The 22151-nt window shown below is 30.3% G+C and overlaps 6 protein-coding genes across 6 annotated transcripts; 3 read left to right on the forward strand and 3 right to left on the reverse strand.

Moving 5' to 3' along the window:
• EIN_328550 (hypothetical protein) lies at positions 1–1029 on the forward strand (the record flags this gene model as incomplete). The annotated part of the gene is made up of 1 exon (XM_004185466.1): positions 1–1029. A coding segment is annotated over one exon (1029 nt), but the record flags the coding sequence as incomplete, so codon positions are not given.
• Positions 1030–2924: 1895 nt separating this feature from the next.
• On the forward strand, positions 2925–4223 carry EIN_328560 (hypothetical protein; the record flags this gene model as incomplete). Its single annotated transcript, XM_004185467.1, has 1 exon — positions 2925–4223. The coding sequence occupies one exon, from the start codon at positions 2925–2927 to the stop codon at positions 4221–4223; it is 1299 nt and encodes a 432-aa protein (XP_004185515.1).
• A 117-nt stretch (positions 4224–4340) lies between these two features.
• Positions 4341–5324, reverse strand: EIN_328570 (hypothetical protein; the record flags this gene model as incomplete). The annotated part of the gene is made up of 1 exon (XM_004185468.1): positions 4341–5324. One exon carries the CDS (start codon positions 5322–5324, stop codon positions 4341–4343), a length of 984 nt encoding a protein of 327 aa, XP_004185516.1.
• Positions 5325–6648: 1324 nt separating this feature from the next.
• Positions 6649–8817, forward strand: EIN_328580 (hypothetical protein; the record flags this gene model as incomplete). Its single annotated transcript, XM_004185469.1, has 1 exon — positions 6649–8817. One exon carries the CDS (start codon positions 6649–6651, stop codon positions 8815–8817), a length of 2169 nt encoding a protein of 722 aa, XP_004185517.1.
• Positions 8818–11118: 2301 nt separating this feature from the next.
• Positions 11119–16578, reverse strand: EIN_328590 (protein serine/threonine kinase, putative; the record flags this gene model as incomplete). Its single annotated transcript, XM_004185470.1, has 1 exon — positions 11119–16578. One exon carries the CDS (start codon positions 16576–16578, stop codon positions 11119–11121), a length of 5460 nt encoding a protein of 1819 aa, XP_004185518.1.
• Positions 16579–17512: 934 nt separating this feature from the next.
• EIN_328600 (hypothetical protein) lies at positions 17513–18973 on the reverse strand (the record flags this gene model as incomplete). Its single annotated transcript, XM_004185471.1, has 1 exon — positions 17513–18973. The coding sequence occupies one exon, from the start codon at positions 18971–18973 to the stop codon at positions 17513–17515; it is 1461 nt and encodes a 486-aa protein (XP_004185519.1).
• Between the last annotated feature and the right edge of the window lie 3178 nt (positions 18974–22151).

Raw genomic sequence — 22151 nt, forward strand, 5'->3', positions numbered from 1 at the left:
GTCGATGACAACAATAAATACCACAACATCACATGTGGTGGATTCACTCTCATTGTTGATGAAAAGTGGCTCAAAAACAACACAAAGTGCACAGACAACGGTGTTGTGCACTTCAACAAATCATCAACTTTTGTTGCAAACACCAACATCACTGCCGTTGAAAAGAGAAACATCACCATCACCAACACAATGGCTCACAACTCAACACTCAACTCAACCAAATTCGACAAGTGGAATGTCACAATCACAGACTTGAGAAACACAACACTCATCAACACAATATTCACAAATTCATCAATCAACCAAACAACTGTTACACTGGCTAAAATGACAGGTCTCCGATTTGTGAATGGAAGTGTGAGTGATGTTGATTTCAAACAGAGTGTATTCAAGTCATCACTCTTCTCAATGTCAAACATGTCAACACTCTCATTCATCGGTAAACACAACAACATCACAAATGCATCACAAACAACAAGTCTGCTTGCATCTGTTGTCTTCTTCAAATGCAACATGTCTGATATCACATTCAACAAAGTGCAAATGAGAAACGTGACATTCTTCAACAACACTTTGAATGACGTTGTCATCAGAAACGTCAATGCAACCAACACAACTGTGATCAACAACACACTCACAAACATCGAATTCAAAAACTCACACTTTGAAAACTCGACTTTCAACAGCTCAACAATCCATGGCGTGCTTTTTGACAACACAACTTTCATCAATTCAACTTTGATACTCGCTGGAAATGGTAACACAACATTCCACAACGTCACACTCATCAACACAACACTCAACAATGTCAGTTTCGCAAACATGACTGCAAACTACAAAATCACACAAAAAGGTGCTGTTCAATTTGAGTCTGAAAACAAATCAACCAAAACAGTTGCCATAATCATTGGGTCGCTTCTTGGGGTTGTTTGCGTTTTTGCAATTGGAAGTGTCATTGCAGGAGTCGCCATATTCATCAAGAACAAGAGACATCACAATGCTTCAGAGTACACCAAGTTGACTCTCTGAGCCAATTAATAATCATTTTTGATTTATATTATTTGTTTCAATGGTTATTGAAAAACAATTTTTTTATTAATTTATATTTCTTTTTTTATATTTTATATTTGTTCTGTGTTTGATCTTTTGTGTTATTCTTGTTGTATATAATATAATAAAAGTTTATTATCACTTAAAAAACATCATTTTTTTCTTTAAAAATATTTTGCTTTAAAAATGTTTATAAAATAATACATTTTTAAATATAATTTCGCTTATTCAAAAAAAGAGGGAAAATGTGTATTGTAATACACACGAAAAAACCCGATAAACAAACAAATATTTAAGTAACATAATTGTATATTGCTATCTAATTTTAAGTCTCATTTCTAAACAATTTACGATTGGAGTTAAAATATCAAAAAACATAATTATCGTCAAGTAGTATCGCATATAAACAATCTCTCATTATAAACAAACCGGAGAATAGTCGCTTTGAAAATCGAAGATAACTCGTCGTTGTTTTCTTCAATTTCTAAAACATATACGCCATCGGCTAAATTCTTTTTCTTATCCAAAGTCGTATAAAAGAAATGCAAACTTTGTCAAGACAACGTATAAGATATCTACCACAAAGAACGCGATTTTTTTGCGAACCCACATAAAAAAGTACGACAAGGATTTAACATAATTTGTGTTTGGTTTCATCCTTTTTTCTCTTTGAATTCTTGAATCGACTTTTGTGTTATTTGTGTAATGAATGTGTCGACAATTTCACCGCGACCCCAGAAATACATCTCAACACCCCGTTTTTAGGTCATGCACTAAAGGTAAAAATACTTCAGAGCAAAGCGACAACGCTTTTTTCCCATTGACCGTCAAAAATATAATATTTTTTTAATCAGTTTCTTAAAATTGGTTTGATTTTTAGTTTGAAAACAAATAGATACTATTTTAATTATTTAACAAATGAAAAATTTTAACAAAGCACTTGTTATAAACACTCAACAGCACAATTACATGCTATTTACATTTGGGTAAAAAACTGATTTTTAACTCAAGTTTACATTTCTAAAATGTGATATTTTTCATTCACTGTTTTTACTACAAATTGCAATGTGATTGACTGATTTTGGTGAAACACATTAAATTCAATAAATGGTGTTAACAAGTCTGTTTAATGATTTTGGAAAATAAAACAGAACAATGAAGGTTTAATAAGACGTGGTGAATCAACGACAAATCATTTAAACACGTAAAAGCTATGTTTTTTTCGTTTTATTTTTTTTGCACTTGGTAAATAATTGATTGTTTTGATAATTTAATTATATAGTTTGTTTTACTATATTTATAATATTAAAAAATAAGTAGTCAATTCCCGAAATATTAAATGAGTATTTGAATACACTTTTAACAGGAAGTGTTTTTTTCAAGTGTTAAACGAGTAAACAATTAAAATTTTACATAAAAAATAATTTTTTATTTTTTTTTCTAATTTTTTTTATAATTATCTCAATAAACCAATAAAAATGTAAATAACCACAAGTAATTCGTTTAATTTTTAATATTATCGAACAAACAATTAACTATAACATTTTTAATAAAACAATTTTAATTTAAAAAAACCAAACAGTTATTGGCATTTTTATTTAGTAATTAATTATTAAAATTAAAAATTTATTTTATTTTATTTAATGTTTGTTATTTTTTAAAAATTTACAATAAAATAGCAAATTATTCATTTGATGTTAGAAACACGAATGCTTCTATTTTTTCTTTTCTTGTTCTGTTCATCAAAAACAATACAAATCAGTCTGACTGGTAATGTAACTTCTTTGAAGTCTGCATGTTCACAAGCACAACCCGGTGATATCATTGAATTTGCAAGCGGTGTTTATCCTCCCCAATTGATTCCCAAAGACACAATGGGTTCATATACAAACCCAATAATAGTTCGTGCTGCTCTTAATGCCAAAGTGACGTTTGAAACAACTAATGGTGGATATTATACATTGCGCATTGCAAATTCGTCCAATATACAAGTAAAAGGTCCATTCACTTTACGAAGTGGGACTGGATATAACCTCGACTGTGTCAATTGTACTAACGTTACAGTTTCAAATTTTATGATATACAATTCGACGAAATGGGCGATTTCAGTGACTGGAATTAACATTGTGGTCAGTAACAATTTTATCAGTGGATGTATGTTAATAACAGAAAACTGCACAAAGTCTTTTTCTGCGCAGTGTGTTAAAACCAATGCAATAGTACCCAATATACCAGTTTTATCTTCTGATGTCACCTTTGAAAATAATGAAATAGAGTATTCCTGGGGAATGGGAATTGATATCATCTTGTGCACAAATTGTGTAGTGAGAAACAATTATTTGCATGACATCACTGCAAACGCAATTTATATTGACAATGCTCACAACGTCGTTGTTGAAGGGAATAGAATCACAAGTTCTCATACTATGGTCTGTGGTGGGGAGACACATTTCCATGCCATTTCAATAGGAAATGAAGATTGGCCTCCACAGGTGTTAGCCACAACAAATATCACAGTAAGAAATAACTTTATTTGGGGATCGATGTTTGGGATTGCATATTGGGGATGGAGTACTGAAGCGTACTATAAAGACATCACAATTACACACAACACACTTTTCAATTTGAAATCAGCAGGTCTTGCTTTCCAGGCAGCTTGTAAAGTCAGAGGAAAAACAAGCAACAATCAGTTCAAAAACAATTTCATTTACACGAATTATAATTACTATGCGGCAAGAGTCAATGAGACCGACATACAATTTTGGAATATTTCGGATAATGTATACTTCGCGGGGTATAATAACATTTTAAAGGATTCATGGAACGGAACAGACGGAAATACACATTCACTACATTTCAAAGATAATGAAAGCTCGCCAATGAACTTTTGGGGTGGTGGAATCTATGGTAATTGTACCAATGAAAGTTATTATAAGTGGGATGTTGCGACGTATTGTTTTATACCGAATGAAAAATCAGTGTTGTATCACAATGGAGTACTTGCTACTTACACTGATTTAGACGGAAAAATACTAAAGGATTATTTTGGGTGCTCAAGAAGTAGAATATACCCAAGTATTGGGTTTGCTGAAGGTGTAGAAATGTGTAACATAAATGGTGACAAATATACAATGGTTATACTTATTGTTGTATTAGTACTACTTTTTGTGTGAGTTGTTGAACATAATAAAGTTGGTCCTTACTTCTCTTTTTATCAACAATAATAAAAGTGTTAAGAGTTTGATGTGAAAACTGTAATCTGTTTTAAATTTAACACAAAAATAGTTGCATTATAATGAATCACTCAATTGAAAAACTCTTATTCTCTTTGGTATAAATTCGTTTCCATCATTCAAATCACCAATTTTTGCATTATAACAAGTTGGTGAACATTTGTTTCCACTTATTCCCTTTTTCTTGATGCAAATGTCACGTGTATCTCTTGCCTCGTTTTTCCCAAAGACAAAAAGCCAATGATTATCCTTTACAGACACAATAAAAGCCCGATTTTGACCAAATTGTAGGTCAAATTTTATTGGATTTAAAATTCCGTTTCTAACAAGAGAAAAAATGAAAGATGTTTTGGTGTCGATCCAAGTATCAATGTTTATTTCGTCGTATAGTACACCTCCAAATTTGTTGTTTTGGTCATCTTCGACCAGAAAGAGTACATTTGTTTTGTTATTAATTTTATCACCAAACACAGACGTGTTTTTACTCCAGTCATCTGTGATTGAGTCGAATAACACATTTGAAATTTTTTGTTGTGCAATTTCTTCGAGTTTTTCAACTTCTTTTGTTTCGAAATCGAACACGGCTTCTTTTTGTGAATATTTGTTTTCTTTTTGTATTTTCAATAACTCTGAAATCTTTTTGTTTTTGATTTCTTCGCATTTTGTCACTTCCATTTGGAAATTGTTTTCGAGTGTGTTCTTTTGTAATTTAAATTCTTCTATGTAAAGGTTATTTAATGTTTTAATTATATTGTTGGTTTTTTCATTCATTGAATCAAGATATTGAAATGATTGTTTAATGTTATTTACAAATAATAAAGTCCTTTTTAATAGTGCTTGAGCTTCTTTACCTAATACAATTCCCTTTTGAAAATTTGAATCAAGTTTGTCAAATGCATTTTCGGCATTTTTTATTCTTTCAACAATGTTTTTTGTTGTATCATCTTCAAATGTGACGGTTTGGAGTTGAGCGTGAAACTCCCCATATATACCTTTGAGACTTTCTGATAATGCAAATATTTGGTCTTGAGCTGCTTTCATTTTCTTGTGTTTATATAATTGAAATAAAAGATAAGTTGGTTTTTTATATGTTTAATTGTCAAATTGAACAAAAATTACCAATAAAGTTTAATTAAATCAAATTATCTAATTAAAATTTTTATTTATTTTTAGAATATAAAATGAAAAACGGTTTAACTTATTAATTACTTTTACAAACTTTTTTATAGTTTAAAATTTATAATACAATAGTTATATTATTTTCATAATTTTTCTTTTCCATTAGAAACAATAAAAAAATTTTAATTGATTTTTTTAAAACAAACTATATATTATGGTTAAAATTATCATTTAAAAACAATTATTCAATTATTTTGTTTGTCATATTGTTTTTATTGTTTTTCATACCAAATATGTTTAATAACTGATATGATATAATTATAAATTAAGATTTGTATCTTTGAATACTTTTTAGTTGGCTTTGTTGAGTCAATTAAAATGTTAAATAAAACAATTTCATATATTAAAATGTATGAAATGATTTTATTATTATTACAATGAATATTGTTTTTTCACAAACTTCAAAAGAATATAAATGACACAGAAAATGCCACACCGTTTGATATCTCCTGATAATATAGAGTCTGAAGTTTTTGGTGTAATGGTTGGGCTTCTTTTAACACATCACTCTTTTCGATTTGAACGAACAAGACATTTGAAAGAAGACTCAATCCCGTTTTTAAGAATTAAATCGATATTTGTCGAAAGTGACCGTTCAGACGAAATAAATTTTCAAAAACTTATTGAAGCGAGAGGAAAATGGAAAATTCAAAATGAGTTAAACCAAAACAAACAACTCAAAACTGCAATGAGAAAAGAAATTTCTCTTCGTCGGATTGAAGCTTTTAACATATTAGAAGACATCCTTCACGAAGATGGTATTGATGTATATGTGGAGTTTCACACAACACGTGGAATATATGGAGAAGTGTTTTTCACAAAAGGTGAAACGACTATTCCTTTTGAAAAAGTGGAGAGTTTTGGTAAAAGAGTTATTGAAATTATCACTGCAAATGTCAATTCGAGAATTCCTTTTTCGTATGAAGATATCGAAAGACATGCAATGAGATGTTGTGTCCGTAAGTTAATGGGATGATATTAAAAGATTCCTAACAATGTCAATGTCTATATCAATTAAAAAACAAACAAATATTTCCATTATATCCATATTCTTTCAATTAACACTATTTATTATATTTGGTTTATTATTTTAGGTATTTTGAAATATAAATTAAATAATATAATATAATATAAATTCATAATCTGTTAAATAAGAAAAATTTAAAAACTCAAATACATCAATAATATGTCTTCTTGTGATTCTTCTTGTGAATCAGATGATTGTTGTTGTTGTGGAAATAATGAAGACTCTTCATACACCGAAGAAGATTCAACAATAGTTTATTCATTATTCTCAATACCCGAAGGAACCAAAACCCTAACGAAAAATTACTTTAAAAAACACACATTTACTCAAGCAGTTGTCCCAAATTTCGTTGAGTCAATTTCACAAGGCGTTTTCAAGTTATGTAAATCACTTAAAAGTGTCACTTTACCAAACTCCGTTACTTTGTTGGGAGAAAAATGTTTCAAATGTGATCACAATTTAAAGTCGGTTACTCTTTCCGAAAACTTGAGAGAACTTCCAGCCTTTTGCTTTTCAGACTGCAAAAAGTTGCGAGAAGTTGTAATACCGCAAAGTGTATCTAATTTGGGAGAGAAGTGCTTTTTTAATTGTGGCATCACAAAAATTACAATTCCAGCGACAGTGGAAATTATCAGCAAGACGTGCTTTGCGTCATGTGTGCGACTTGAAGAAATTGTGATCGACTCTAAAATCAATTTTCTTGAATCTGAGATGTTTGCTCGCTGTGAAAAGTTATCTAAAGTCACTCTTCCAACAACGGTGACTGCAGTTAAAGATTCTGTTTTTACTGGTTGTGAGAAATTGGACGTTTCAGTTCTTCTTGTTAATATTAAAAGTTTTGGGACAGAGTCTTTTAGTGGAACTCAAACGCCACAAGATTTATTTATAGACGGCAGTGTTTCTGAAATACCAATTGGGTGTTTTTCTTTATGTGAAAATATCACTAAAATTGTCATTTGTGATGGAATATCGACACTTGGAAGTAAAGCATTTTATGGGCTCAAAAATTTGGTTTCTGTGACGATTTCAGACTCTGTGAATTCCGTTGGAGACCATTGTTTTGAAAATTGCACAAATCTTGTTGACATTAAAATGCCAAAAAATGAAGTCAAAATCGCGAATTATCTCTTCAATCAATGCTCAAAACTTCATCATATTGAAAAGATTGAAAATGTCGAGGAAATAGGGAGATACGCGTTTTGTATGTGCAAAACACTTTTCAAAGAGTTTCCAAAGTATTTTAATAAAGTGAAAAGTATTGGTGAAAGTGCATTTTCTGAAGTTGGTCTTGAACAAGTCGTGTTGCCTCAGTCATTGACTTTTCTTGGGAAAAATGCGTTCTTTTCTAATGTCAAAATGTCGAAACTTGTTATTAACGAAAACGTGAAAAAACTTCCAAGATATTGTTTTGGAAAAGCAATTTGTTTGAAAGAAATAAATATACCAAGTACTGTAGAAAAGGTACAAAATCACTGTTTTTTCAATTGTGAACAACTTGAAAAGTGTACTGTGGGGGAAAATACTCTTTTTAGTGAAGAAGCATTTTATGGCTGTAAAAATTTGTTAGATACACCAAAGTCGTTATTTGCTCTATATAAATCAGATAGTAAAAAATATGATGTTAAAAAAGTTGTTATTCCAAAGGAAACAAAAATCATTTTAAGTGGCGCGTTTGAAGGGTCGGAAAATATTGAAGAAATTATTATTCATGAAAATGTCACTGCAATTCGTAAAACTGCATTTTCCAATTGCATAAATTTGAAAACAGTTGTTTTGCCAAAGTCCCTTAAAAAACTTGGGAAAACATTATTCAGTGGATGTGAAAAGTTGGAAAATGTTGTTCTTCCAGAAAATTTAGAAAGTATTCCACAATCGATATTTCAAGCGTGTTATTCATTATCAAAAATTGTCATTCCTAGAGGTGTCAAGAAGATTGGAAGTTTCGCGTTTTGGAGGTGCCAACAATTGAAGGAAATTATATTACCAGAGAGTCTTGAGGAAATTGGAGAAAGAGCATTTTATGGGTGTGAAATGTTAGATGCTATTGATTTCCCCAAATATGTGAAAAAAGTGAGTTATATGTCATTTATGGATTGTATAAATATTAAAAATATCAATTTAAATTGTGTTGAGGAAGTCGAACCATGCGCTTTTATGAACTGTGATCAAGTCGAAGAAATTCATATTGGGAAGGAAATATGTGTGATAGCACAACATGCAATTAATTATTCAAATTTAAAAAAGGTTTATTGCACAAAAGAATCTTTGGACTTTGTTCGTAATTGTTTTAATACAAATTATTCAAAGATACAGATAACAGTCGAGTAAATATGTCACGAATTATCAATAAATGATTTGGTATCATTTTTAATTTATTTGAAGATTTTGACATTTATTATTAATTCAAAAGTCATACTTTTTATATTTTTAAAACGCAATGTTGTTCTGTTATAATTAAATAAAATGATTTGACATCAAAACCATACCAATTTTATTCAAATTGAATAATTGTTGTACTTATTAAATATTCTTTTGAAACAAATAAAAATAAAATTGTTTTGCCAATAAAGTAAGATGATTAAATTTTAGTCATTATTTCAACTTACAATAAAACTTCTTACTGTAAACTTTATAACACAAAGAATGCAAATTAAAGCAATTTTTTCTGAAAGAAATCGTAAAACCTTTCGAACTTTTTCACGATTTAAATGCTTTTGTACAAATTAACAAGAAGTGTCAAATTGTTGTTTCAAATTTGGTCGTAAACCCAGCTTTTATTATGGTGGAAAATATTGAAAAATTTTATAAAATGTTCATCACTGATTTAAGATTTTCAATTTTAAATTGCAATGTATTAGACAAAATCAAATACATTCAAAATTTTTGTGTTTCAAAGTTTTCGCTAAACACGATGACCAACGATGATTATGTAAAAATACTATATAAAATTACTCACCTAAACTTTGATGTAATGGATGTTGGAGTTTCAGCTGAACTAATATCAATAATTGTAACAATGTTATTAAAAAAGGAATGATGTTAATATTTTTAGGTGTTTTTATACTTTTGTGATTTTGAAGATAAATACACAGAAATGGAATTTCTGTTTATTTCCCAAATGATTAAACAATATTTATTCAAAATGAGAACTTAAATTATAACAAAGAAAAATTTTCAAGACGTTTTTCGGAACATGTTGAATTGTGTTTAAAATAATTTGAAACAACAATCGTTTTTGATTTCAATAACTTGTCTATAGCTCTGGAAAAATAATCAAATAATTCAAATTCAAAAGTTATACAAATATTCTAAATGGTTATGATATAGAGTATACAATGAAAAAACTTGTAGTTTCAAAGAGTGTATTAATTTAATTTAAAAAGCCATATAATAAAACGCAAAGCTCTTAATTGTAAAACAAACTATCAAAAAAAATAGAAAGTAGTGTAAACGAACATATAGAGTTGTGTGTAACCTATTTGAATAATATGAATTCTGGACACAATGATATTTTTGGTGTTGACAACACATGGTTGAAAACATCAAAATAACAGTGAAATTATCTCACTATCCATTTTGAAAAAAATTAAGTTAAAATGACGGTCATACCAGACATCATAAACACTAAGGAACCATTTTTGAAAAATGTTACAGTGTTGGTAAATGATCAATGTACCAACGTTAAAAAAAACTTTCCCTATTTGGTGAAGTTACTTTTACAAATAATAGTTCCAAAGAAATTAGAGTGTTAAGTAATAAAACCCAAAAGTTCGAATTTTATGACCCAATTCCTCCAATTAAATTTCTGTTTTTTAACAAGGAAGAATTGGCAGTTTCGTGGACACAAAATAATATTGTGTCGTTCAAAGATGTGAATTATTTGAAAATATTAAAACTTGAACATATGAGTAATTTGACATTATCATATGAAATGGAATGTATCTTAAAAATGCCTGATATCAAAATTTAATCATTTAAAAATAAATTTAACATTTGTGGACTGCTGTTTAATCAATTATGCCAAATGCAAAATATGTTATAAAACAAATAAGTTTGATTGAGAAATGTTCTTGAGTGTATTGACAGTTATAATGTCAAAATGTTGATTATAACAATACACAAGACGCAAAAGAAGGTGATTGGATGTTTGATGATTTAAACCACAATTTGGCACAAAATGATTTCAACCAACAATTTTTATAAAAAAGAAAACATAATTAATGATGATAGCAGTGATACAAACGAATATGAAAATGAAAACCATAAATATAAATGTCAAGATTGAGAAGAAGATTATGAATATCAACAAAAATGTGATGAAGACGAAAATTCATATTATGATTATAATGATGATAACAGTAATTGATTCTTTATTGATTTTTTTAAATACAATTTCGGTGTATTATAATAACGATTTATTTTCATAACCTTTATTTATTATCATTGATTTCATTATATATAATAAATAAAAATAGTTAATCAAGTTTTAATGAACAGATCTTATCAACAAAATTTGGACACTCTGTCTAGAACCAATTGATGTGTAGTTTTATCAAAAAATTGAGATCAAATGAAACCATATTTTAACAACTTTTGAATAATTGTAAATATAAATAAATTAAAAAAACTTTAAAACTTAATTTTCTTCAGTTCTTCTATAACTTCATTTATTGTTGGTCTTTCTTTATTTTCATGTTTCCAACATTTATCAATCAATTCGTACTGTTTGTCGCTCATCATTTCTTTCTTTGGCAATCGGTTTCTATTAATAACAAACTCTGCTATTTTCCATGGAAATTTAAATTGTATTTTATTATACGCTTCAGACCACCCAAATGTTTCATACATAGTTACTCCAAATGAAAACACATCAGCTCCCTTTGTATATTTTTCTTGGTTTAACACCTCGGGCGCCATATACACTGGTGTTCCAATACCTTTTGTGAATGTCATGTTGGTCATCATCAAATTGATGTTTCTTGATGATCCAAAATCAGTCAATTTTCCATTCACTTTCTCGTCGACATCCAACGAGAATACCAATACGTTATCTGGCTTGATGTCTCTATGTAGAATACCATTTGCTTGTAAATATGAAATACCATTTGCAAGGTCCATCATGATTTTGACTCTGACACTAAATCGAGGCATTCCATTGATTTTGGTTCGATTGATCAAGTCCTGTAAACTTCCATATTGTGCAAATTCGGTGACCATACATACTCGGTTTGGAATAAAAACAGCACCATAAAAGTGGACGATATATTCACTCCTAAATTTGTTTAACATTGACACTTCATTTGAAAATTGTTTCATTTGTTCTTCCGCATCACCACCTTCTAAACTTTTCATCTTTTTGATTGCAACGATGTTGCCTCTAAACGAACCCTTATACACTATACCAAACGAACCTTCGCCCAATTTCTTCTCTGTTATCAACTCGTCATAATCCAATTTAGTAGAATTTTCAGTTGTAAGTGTGATTTTTAAAGAGACTGTTTTCGTCTCTCCTTTTTTTAAGTCTAATGTCACTATTTTTATTTCGTCTGTCATTTTCATTGTGCAAAGAGGTATAATAAACACTTCAAACTCACACGCCTCTCCTCTCTTTAATGTAACCAATTGTGGCACTGTTCGTATTGTGTATTTATCACACCCAAAACGTGTTGTGAGTTGCACTTTTAAAATTCCTTTGCTTTTGTTGCCAATGCAGACGAGTTCTCGACTTTCCTCGTCCACAGGGAGTAATTCACTATCTTCTGAAAATGTCAAACAACTTTTGTTTGATAAAACAGTACCTTCTAACGTGACCATTTTAACATTTGACTTTTTCATTGGAAAGACACAAATGTTTCGCATTTTTACAACTTCTTGGTGCTTTCTGATGATCACTAAAATAACCACAATAATCGAAATTATTAAAAGAATTAACAGAAATACTAAAACCACTGGTAGGGCTATAATAAGTCCATAATTTTTCTTACTTTTACATAGAAAGGTTTCTTTATCCAATTTATATTCCTCTGAACAAGATGAACATTTGTTGTCTAATGACGCAACACAATTGGGAACTTCTGAATAATGAATACAACTTCCACTAGTAAGAATGTGGTTTTCAGAACAATTATAACACAAATCATTTGAACTACACAAAGTACAATTATCTCTGCACTTATAACATAAATGAGAATCCAAATAAAAACCATTTTCACATTCAGAACACCCTTCCGTTGTCTTGTTCTGGCATCCAAATAACTCACTTTGAGGGTTACAATATTTTGTGCTATTTTGTAGAGTTCTGTAATATTCATTTTCACATAAAATGCAATTGCCATCATTTGTACACGTTTTACAAGAAACATCGCATTTCTCACAAGCCTTCCCATCAGAAGACCGCATATATCCATCTTTGCAAACAACACACCCAGTGTATGTTGCCATCACCAAATCACACTTTGAGAGTAAATCGTTAATTTCAATACAATCGCCTTTGTTGTTTGTGTACGAATAAGCATCACATCCAGTACAATATGTTAAGTTCTTACATTTCACACATGGATACTCACATTTAATACATTTGTAGTCTTGAAGGTAATATGTATCAGAGCAACGAACACATCCTTTCGTTGTCTTTTCGATGCAATTTGAAACATCTTCATTCTCTGAATTTGTTTTTATTATTTTGGTGTTTTTTGTTGTCTTGACAATTTCGAGTTGATTGCATTTGTTGTGTTCATTTAAATAAAAATTGGTAATACATTCCGCACATCCAAGAATATTCGAACTCATCTTTTCACAATTTGGAAAGTCGGCTGTAATATTCAGGCATTTGTCAGTCGACTTGTAAAATCCATCCTCACATTTATTACAAGTACTATCATAATTATCGCAATTGATGGTCGAAGAGTCTATGCATATCCCATTGTTGTTGATAGTGTTGTTACACAAAAGACAAATTTCTTGGTTTTGAATTAAACAGCTCATCTCGTTTAACACACAACCCCCATTTATGATATGGTGATTTTCAGAACACTTCACACATTGATTGCCATTTTCTTTAATGCAATTTTGATCAACAAAACACTTCATTTGGTCGGACAGTATTTGTGGCAATGCACATTCATAATCAACTTCTTGTCCATTTGTAAATAAACACAAGCTTCCACTATTACAATTTGTTATCATTTTCCCATCATTTAAAAATCCTTTCTTTGTTTTATAACAAAATGAGTTTTTTGATATTTCACAATTTGTGTTGGCATTACCACAAGAAATGTCATCTATACATTGAAGGCAATTCGTTTTTTGCTCATTTTTTGAAGTTAACTGATATTTACAATTATCGTTTAAATTGCAGTCATTTACAGAAGTGATTACGTCCGTTGAACACTTTTCGCAATTACTTATTTTAAATGTCTCACATTGACTATCGGGCTTTACACACTTTCCTTCAATTAAAATTGTACTGTTACATTCAAAACAAATATTAACAACCTGTGTTATACAATTTTCCATGTTGTTTTTGGATGTTTTAGTGTTCAAGTCGTAATGTTTGTAGTCTACATTTCCCAACAAACATCTTTTTGAATCATTTGATAAAACATAAGGTTGGAAACACTGCACACACTTCTGGGTCATATCTTCGTAAACAGCCTTTTGACAATAGAAAATCGACTCATAAGATTTAATGCATGTTTTTTCATCGTTCTTTACTTCTCCTTCGGGGCATTGTTGGCATTGATTATTATTAACAATATAATCGGTTTTACAGGTTTTACATATTTTACTTTTGCTCGAACAGGTGTCACATTGAGGATCGATTGTATTACATAAATAACAATCTCCGTTTTCTAAATAATACCCATCAGAACACTCTGCACACTTCCATAAAGCTTCATTTTCATCACTCTGTGTATTACAAGAAATACAATGACTCGTTGAAGAACAAGAAATACACATGTTGGATACATATTTATATCCAGAAGTGCAAGATGAACAATAACCACTCTCTTTATAACACCCAGTACAAACACTTTCACATGGTAAACAACTGCTAATTCCACCTTTAGAATATGTCATTGCTCCACATTCATTACAAAGTTGAAGAGAAGAAACATAACCATACCCAGCAGAACATCTCAAACACTTCCCATATGTAGCTTGACAAGAAGAACACGATGTTGAACATGCTTTACAAGAAGTTTTACCTTCTACATCTTGGTATGTCATATCTGAACAAGAAACACATTTTGAATTTTGAGAGTAAAACCCAATTCCACATATTTCACATTTTCCAGACGATGAAAGACCATACCCATCGATACATTGTTTGCATTTACCATTTGTTGAGTAACATCCAATACATAGAGAACTGCATGGAATACACGAAGATGATTTTTCGAATGCATATTCTCCAATTTTACATTCAGTGCAACTTGAACTCTTTTCTTTGGAATAATAGCCTGCAGGACAATTATCGCATTTTGTTGTATCTGAATTACTTTTTGTACCAGACGGACACGTCTGACAATATCCATTAACAATGACATATCCACTAATACACTTGGAACACTTTCCAGTAGTTTTTTCACACGGAGTTTCACAATTATAATCACATCTTTGACACTCAACTGATGTTGTTGATTTGGTAAAATAAAAGGATGGACAGTCCAAACACGAAGTTTGTTGTAATTGATCATTGTATTTTCCGATTGGACATCCAACACATTTGCTACCAGAACTGTAATATCCAGCTTGACAAACAACACAACTACTTCCTGAAATACCATATCCATTATTACAAGAAGTGCAATGTCCATTTGTTTTGTCACACGTCTTACACATGGTGTCACATTTTAAACAATTAACTGAGCCACTTGAAGAGTAAGTCATATCAGGACATTGTGAACAAACCCCTCCATTCGTGTAAGTTCCTGCAGAACAAATCGAACAAGAACCTCCCACTAAAACGTGACCCGAGTGACACGTTTTGCAATTTCCATTTGTGTTGTAACAACTTGCGCAAGAAGAATCACAATTCCTACACGATGAAGCACCTTCATTGGAGTATGTATTTCCGGTGCACGCAGAACAAGATAGAGTTCCGCCACTTGAGTAATAACCAGCTTGACATATAAAACAATTGGGATATGAATACCCAGGTTTACATGATGTACAAGTACAAGAAGACGAACAAGAAGAACACGAAGAAGATGTACATGAAGAACATACACTTGCTCCAGAAAAACTGCACGTGTTGGTGCCACAAGATGTGCATTTCGTAGCTCCTGCATTAGAAAATGTTCCAGCAGGACATTTAAAGCAGCTGACTGAATTTGAAGACGGAGCGTATTGGCCAGCAGAACAAGCTGTACAACTTGATGCTCCATTTGCCGAGTACGTTCCAGCCGAACACGAAGTACAACTGATTGCATTTGAAACAGCATAAGTTCCCGCTTGACATTGATCACAACCACTCTTCAGGGAATTCGGAATTGATCCACTGGCGCACACTGAACACGAAGAAGATCCCTCGGGTGAGTAATAACCTGCATCACAAGCAGAACAAACAGAAGCTCCTGTATAAGAAAACGTACCCGATGGACATTTTGAACATGTATTAGCATTTTTTGTTGAAGAATAAGTTCCAGCTGGACATGAAATACAAGTCGAAGATGAAACGTATTGACCAGTTGGACAAGAATGACATATTGTTGCTCCCCGAGATGAAATGGTTCCAGAAGGACAGGCAGTACAAGATTTTGCTGCTTTAAAAGAAGAATATGTATTCGCTGGACACAAAGCACAGAACGTCATTTCTGGGTTTTTGTAAGTTCCTGGACTACATTCAGTACAACTATTATCTACTGCTTGAAACCCAGCAAGACAGTTTGTACATTCTCCCGAACAATCTAAAGACATTAATCCCCTGTCACACATATAACACTCACGACTTGATCCACCCGGGGAATAAGACCCTTCCACACAACAATGGCACTCGTTGTCTGCTCCCAAATAATTGCCTTTTTCACAGAAAAAAGAAAACGAAGAATAAAATAATTGGAAGAAAACGAACAATAAACATTTCATCATACCAAAATACCAAAAATAAATAAATAGTTATATAAACCTGTTTTTTCTTTACATCGCTTATATAAAAGTGCTAATTATAAAATTTGGAACAACTATTTTTTTCTTCTTAAAAACAACATTACAAGTATTTTCATTAAATATAGAAAAAATTGATTTTTCAAATTTTAAATTAAAATGTTAAAACTTTTTATTATTAATTTAATTAATTAATATTAATTTTATTATAATCAAATTATTTTTAAAATTGTTTACAGAAATTTTCAAAATATTATATAAAAATATTAAAATAAATAACCAAAAATATAATAAGTTACCATGACAAGATTTTGGTGTGAAATTTTAAATTCAATTTTCTTTCAATAAAGAAACCATCTAACATGGTAAATTATTATTATTGATACAGTTATACAAGTTGGCCTTGGTGGAAAAGCTATTTGTGATTGTTTTTTTACATTATTTTTATTAAATTAAATAATAATAAATAATGATTGTTATTTACATATTTTTGATTTGTTATAAAGTATCCAGCACCATTTTCTATAATGTTTTTGATAAGTAACTATTAAATATAAAATTGTTATTATTTTATTAACTACATTTTTAAAAACAATCTTAGAAGGCAAGAATTTTCCAAAAAACCGAAAATGTTTTTATATATTTGATATTTTTTCGATAACGACAAATAATTGTTTAGTCATTTTAGAATTTATTAACAATAATTAAATAATTTAAAATTATCACATCTATTAACCACATTTTGTTGTTGACTTGTTAACTAAATATAGAACATTTTAATGTTTTTCCTTTTCTAAATATTTATGCTATGTTTACATAAAATTCTGTTTAATGCTATTTTCGCATTATATTATTATATATTATATAAATTTAAGATAATAAAAATAATATAAATCAAAAATGATTATTAATTGGCTCAGAGAGTCAACTTGGTGTACTCTGAAGCATTGTGATGTCTCTTGTTCTTGATGAATATGGCGACTCCTGCAATGACACTTCCAATTGCAAAAACGCAAACAACCCCAAGAAGCGACCCAATGATTATGGCAACTGTTTTGGTTGATTTGTTTTCAGACTCAAATTGAACAGCACCTTTTTGTGTGATTTTGTAGTTTGCAGTCATGTTTGCGAAACTGACATTGTTGAGTGTTGTGTTGATGAGTGTGACGTTGTGGAATGTTGTGTTACCATTTCCAGCGAGTATCAAAGTTGAATTGATGAAAGTTGTGTTGTCAAAAAGCACGCCATGGATTGTTGAGCTGTTGAAAGTCGAGTTTTCAAAGTGTGAGTTTTTGAATTCGATGTTTGTGAGTGTGTTGTTGATCACAGTTGTGTTGGTTGCATTGACGTTTCTGATGACAACGTCATTCAAAGTGTTGTTGAAGAATGTCACGTTTCTCATTTGCACTTTGTTGAATGTGATATCAGACATGTTGCATTTGAAGAAGACAACAGATGCAAGCAGACTTGTTGTTTGTGATGCATTTGTGATGTTGTTGTGTTTACCGATGAATGAGAGTGTTGACATGTTTGACATTGAGAAGAGTGATGACTTGAATACACTCTGTTTGAAATCAACATCACTCACACTTCCATTCACAAATCGGAGACCTGTCATTTTAGCCAGTGTAACAGTTGTTTGGTTGATTGATGAATTTGTGAATATTGTGTTGATGAGTGTTGTGTTTCTCAAGTCTGTGATTGTGACATTCCACTTGTCGAATTTGGTTGAGTTGAGTGTTGAGTTGTGAGCCATTGTGTTGGTGATGGTGATGTTTCTCTTTTCAACGGCAGTGATGTTGGTGTTTGCAACAAAAGTTGATGATTTGTTGAAGTGCACAACACCGTTGTCTGTGCACTTTGTGTTGTTTTTGAGCCACTTTTCATCAACAATGAGAGTGAATCCACCACATGTGATGTTGTGGTATTTATTGTTGTCATCGACTGGTGTCACATAGTCGTCACAATCAGCATACTTTGCGTTGTTTCTCTGATCCAATGTGATGTTAACAACACTCCCATTGCACACCACAGTGATGTATGTTGTGTTTGTGTCAACAGTTGTGTTTGTTGGGATGTAATCGGTGCAATTGACAAAACGTGGTCTGTCAACTTTTGTCACATTGAAGAGTGTTCCATTGCAGTTGATTGTTGTGTTTGTTTTTGTTGTGGACATGACGTAATTTGTGCAATCGATGTAATTTCTTCTTGTGTTTGTTGTGATGTTGAGAAGTGATCCTTTGCATTCAATTGTGGTGTACTTTTCAGTCTCAGTTTGCTTTGAGAATGCTGTGAGACAACAGATCAATACAAGTCCAAACATGTTGCAATGATCTGTATGTGTGTGCTTATATAGTGTTGTTTCGCACACAACCATCCTGGCTTCAGCAGGACTGCATCTCTGTATTTGTTTTAACATTTTGTGTGATTTACTTGAAATTCATATCAATAATCAGGAAGCGTGTCCACTTTATAATAACATTATTTTTGGTTTAAAACATCACATGTTGACAAATTGACAATTCGACAAGTGGTTGCACTTATATTTTAATTATGTGTTTATTTTCAAAATACTTGGTTTTACCACAACAAAATTATAGGCGATATTTGTGTTGATAACATGACAAATCTGACAAACCAAAACAAAAATAATTCCACGACTTTTTACAAAATACACAAAAAGTATATTGACAACTTCCTGCCCATCACAACCAAAGAGAACACAACAAAAGTGCTTGTGAAATATAAAATTTATAAAATAGTTGATGTTTTAAAACAATTTATATTCACCGATAATCAAACCAACAATTAATAACTCTAAATAATTATAAAACTCTTAATTGTATTTATTTAATCAGTTCGTTGTCAAATAGACAACAATCCTAAGTTGAAAATAATATTTAGTGGTTTATATATTAAAACTAAATATTTCTTTATGAAAAAAAATTCTGTATTATGAAGAAACCCACAAAATTAGAAAAACATCGGGGTTATTTGGTTACTTCGTATATTGACAACCACCAAAACGGTTTTTAATTTTTTATTTTAAAATAAAATTCTATTTAAAATTGATGTTGAAATAACTAGGTTTGTTAAATTAATAATAAAAAATAGAATCCTGATATTTGTTTTGTTGTTCCTGTTCATTCAAATATTATTAATTAAAAAATAAATGTGTTTTTTGCTTAAATGATTCTGTTCTCTTTGATAAATAATTTTCTTTTTTACAATTGCAGTAATTTAGTTGAAATAAAAATAAAATCGTTTGTCTTGTATGTTGATAAGATTGTACTATTTTAATGTGTTTTTGTTTTAATAAATACTGAAAAAATCAACATTATTTACTTTATAAATACCAGTTAAAATGATTTTAAAAATAAACACACATAAACAATAAATTTCATTTACAATCTTAATAGTAAAAATAACATTTGAAAACATATTAAAAAATAATTTTAAGCATATTTATAACCCAATACTTTTTATTTAATTTTTACTAAAAAATCAACATTATATTTTTTCACAATAAAGCAAATTGTATTTTTTGAAAATATACACTTTTATTCTTACAGTTTGAATAAAAATTAAATAAAAACAACTAAAAAGAAATAATGTCGTTGGTTGTCAATTTATAATATAAAATAAAGGCAGGTTAATTATGTGATATTGTTTAATATTGGGTTTTTAAAAATAAACCACACACAATTGGTGTGCATGGAATACATTATAAACCCTAAAAAAGTCAAAAATATATGAAAAGATTCAAAGTGTTTGAATGTCAGCGTGATATTTATATCTAATCGTATTTTTTATCGATAAGAAACACAATAATTAAAAATAGAAAAACATAGAGATATTTAAACACGAATTTATTAATCAATCACAACATTCACGGGTTGTTTGTTTTTTGCACAATAAAAAACTAACCACGGACAGCGATAGATGAAAAAAAATGAAATCAAAAATACTTATTCGAAACACCATCATATTTATTACTCTTATTTGACAAACTCGTCAAATGATTACAAGAACGCACCAGAGAAGTTAAATTTAAAAACATTGGAGAAGATCAGATTTGCGCCAAGTGCTTCAAATAAACATAAGTAAAAATTGTTATCACTAACAACATAATACACTTCTTTGGAATCAAAGGAAGTTGAACAGCACTCGACATGGGTGTCTACACAGCACAATCACAAGTCGCATTGACTGGAAATATAGTCGAAGTATATTTCGATATTGAAAAGCGTGAGATTGGTGTACCTGGTGACTGGAAGGATTTCATCGCATTAACAACAACTAACTGAATTTACGATTTCACTTCTATTTATCTTTTTATCATCAAATTCAAATTACATATTTTGTTCACATTTTAAAAAGAGACATGTATAAAAAAGACTGGAACGTTTCATTGTGTGAACAACATGAAACTTTTGAAACACATAAAAAAACATGTCATTAGTAGTCATCCCAATGACCGTGTGCAACTCCATCACAATTATCTCGGGCCGCGCATTCTTGCACTACACAACTCGACACTTTTTGTAATTTTTTGTATTTATTTTGATAATACAGATCATAGCACACGGCACACCCAAACTCCAAAAACTACTTGCATTCGTCAAGTGTTGTGTTAATAAAACACTTCTTATTTTCTCTTGTTATCAATTCAACATCTTCATAAATCCAACCTTTGACAATACAATTTGCATAATTTGAAACAGTAATAATACAATTTAAACGCTTCTCTTCATATTTCAAGCGATCTGATATGATTGCTCAAAATAAGGCACCATCGGCATTTCCACATACTGTAACTTGAAACAGTTTGCATTTCTCGGCAAGTTGACCAACATAAATACAATCATCGTTTGTTGTATCAAAATAATAATAAAAAGCACATGTAACACAACTTGTTGCATTTTTAAAATTGAGCAATTTTTGTCACACAAAAGACATTCAGATGATACACATCATAACATTTAGCACAATATGTGGTGATGTTTTATTTGTCGTACAACATCTTCGCTTCAGTGTCACGATAAAGACAAACGCATGCTGATGAATAGCAATTGTGTAAGTTCTCTTCAGAATTGTTTTTTTGTTTTCATCAAATTTGTATTTTTCTTTAAATTAAAAACATTTAAGTAAAAAATACATTTTGATATATCAACACAATAACACAACATGTGTTGATATAAAAATGCAATATTTTATATATAAAGTGCATTGTTTTTCGTTGTTTGTTCTGATTACAACAGATTTGTGATAAATATTCTCTTAACATTTTGCACAACTAAAAGATAAAACCCATTAGAACACACGGTAAATTCACTTAGTGTGTATATATAACAGTTTTAAAGTAAAAACGACTTTCATTAACAATAATCGACTTTTTCGTGTTATTAATTAAATTTTTCTTGGTTGTTTTTATTGTTTATCAGTTTGATATTATCGACAAGTTTTTGGTTTGTAAATTTAAGTAAATTGAATGAACGCTTTTATTTGGATTCAAAATTGTTCTTTTTTTATTGACTATTAAAAGAGAAAGGACG

Source organism: Entamoeba invadens, assembly GCF_000330505.1.
Source record: "Entamoeba invadens IP1 unplaced genomic scaffold scaff_1105074725601, whole genome shotgun sequence".
NCBI lineage: Eukaryota > Evosea > Mastigamoebida > Endamoebidae > Entamoeba > Entamoeba invadens.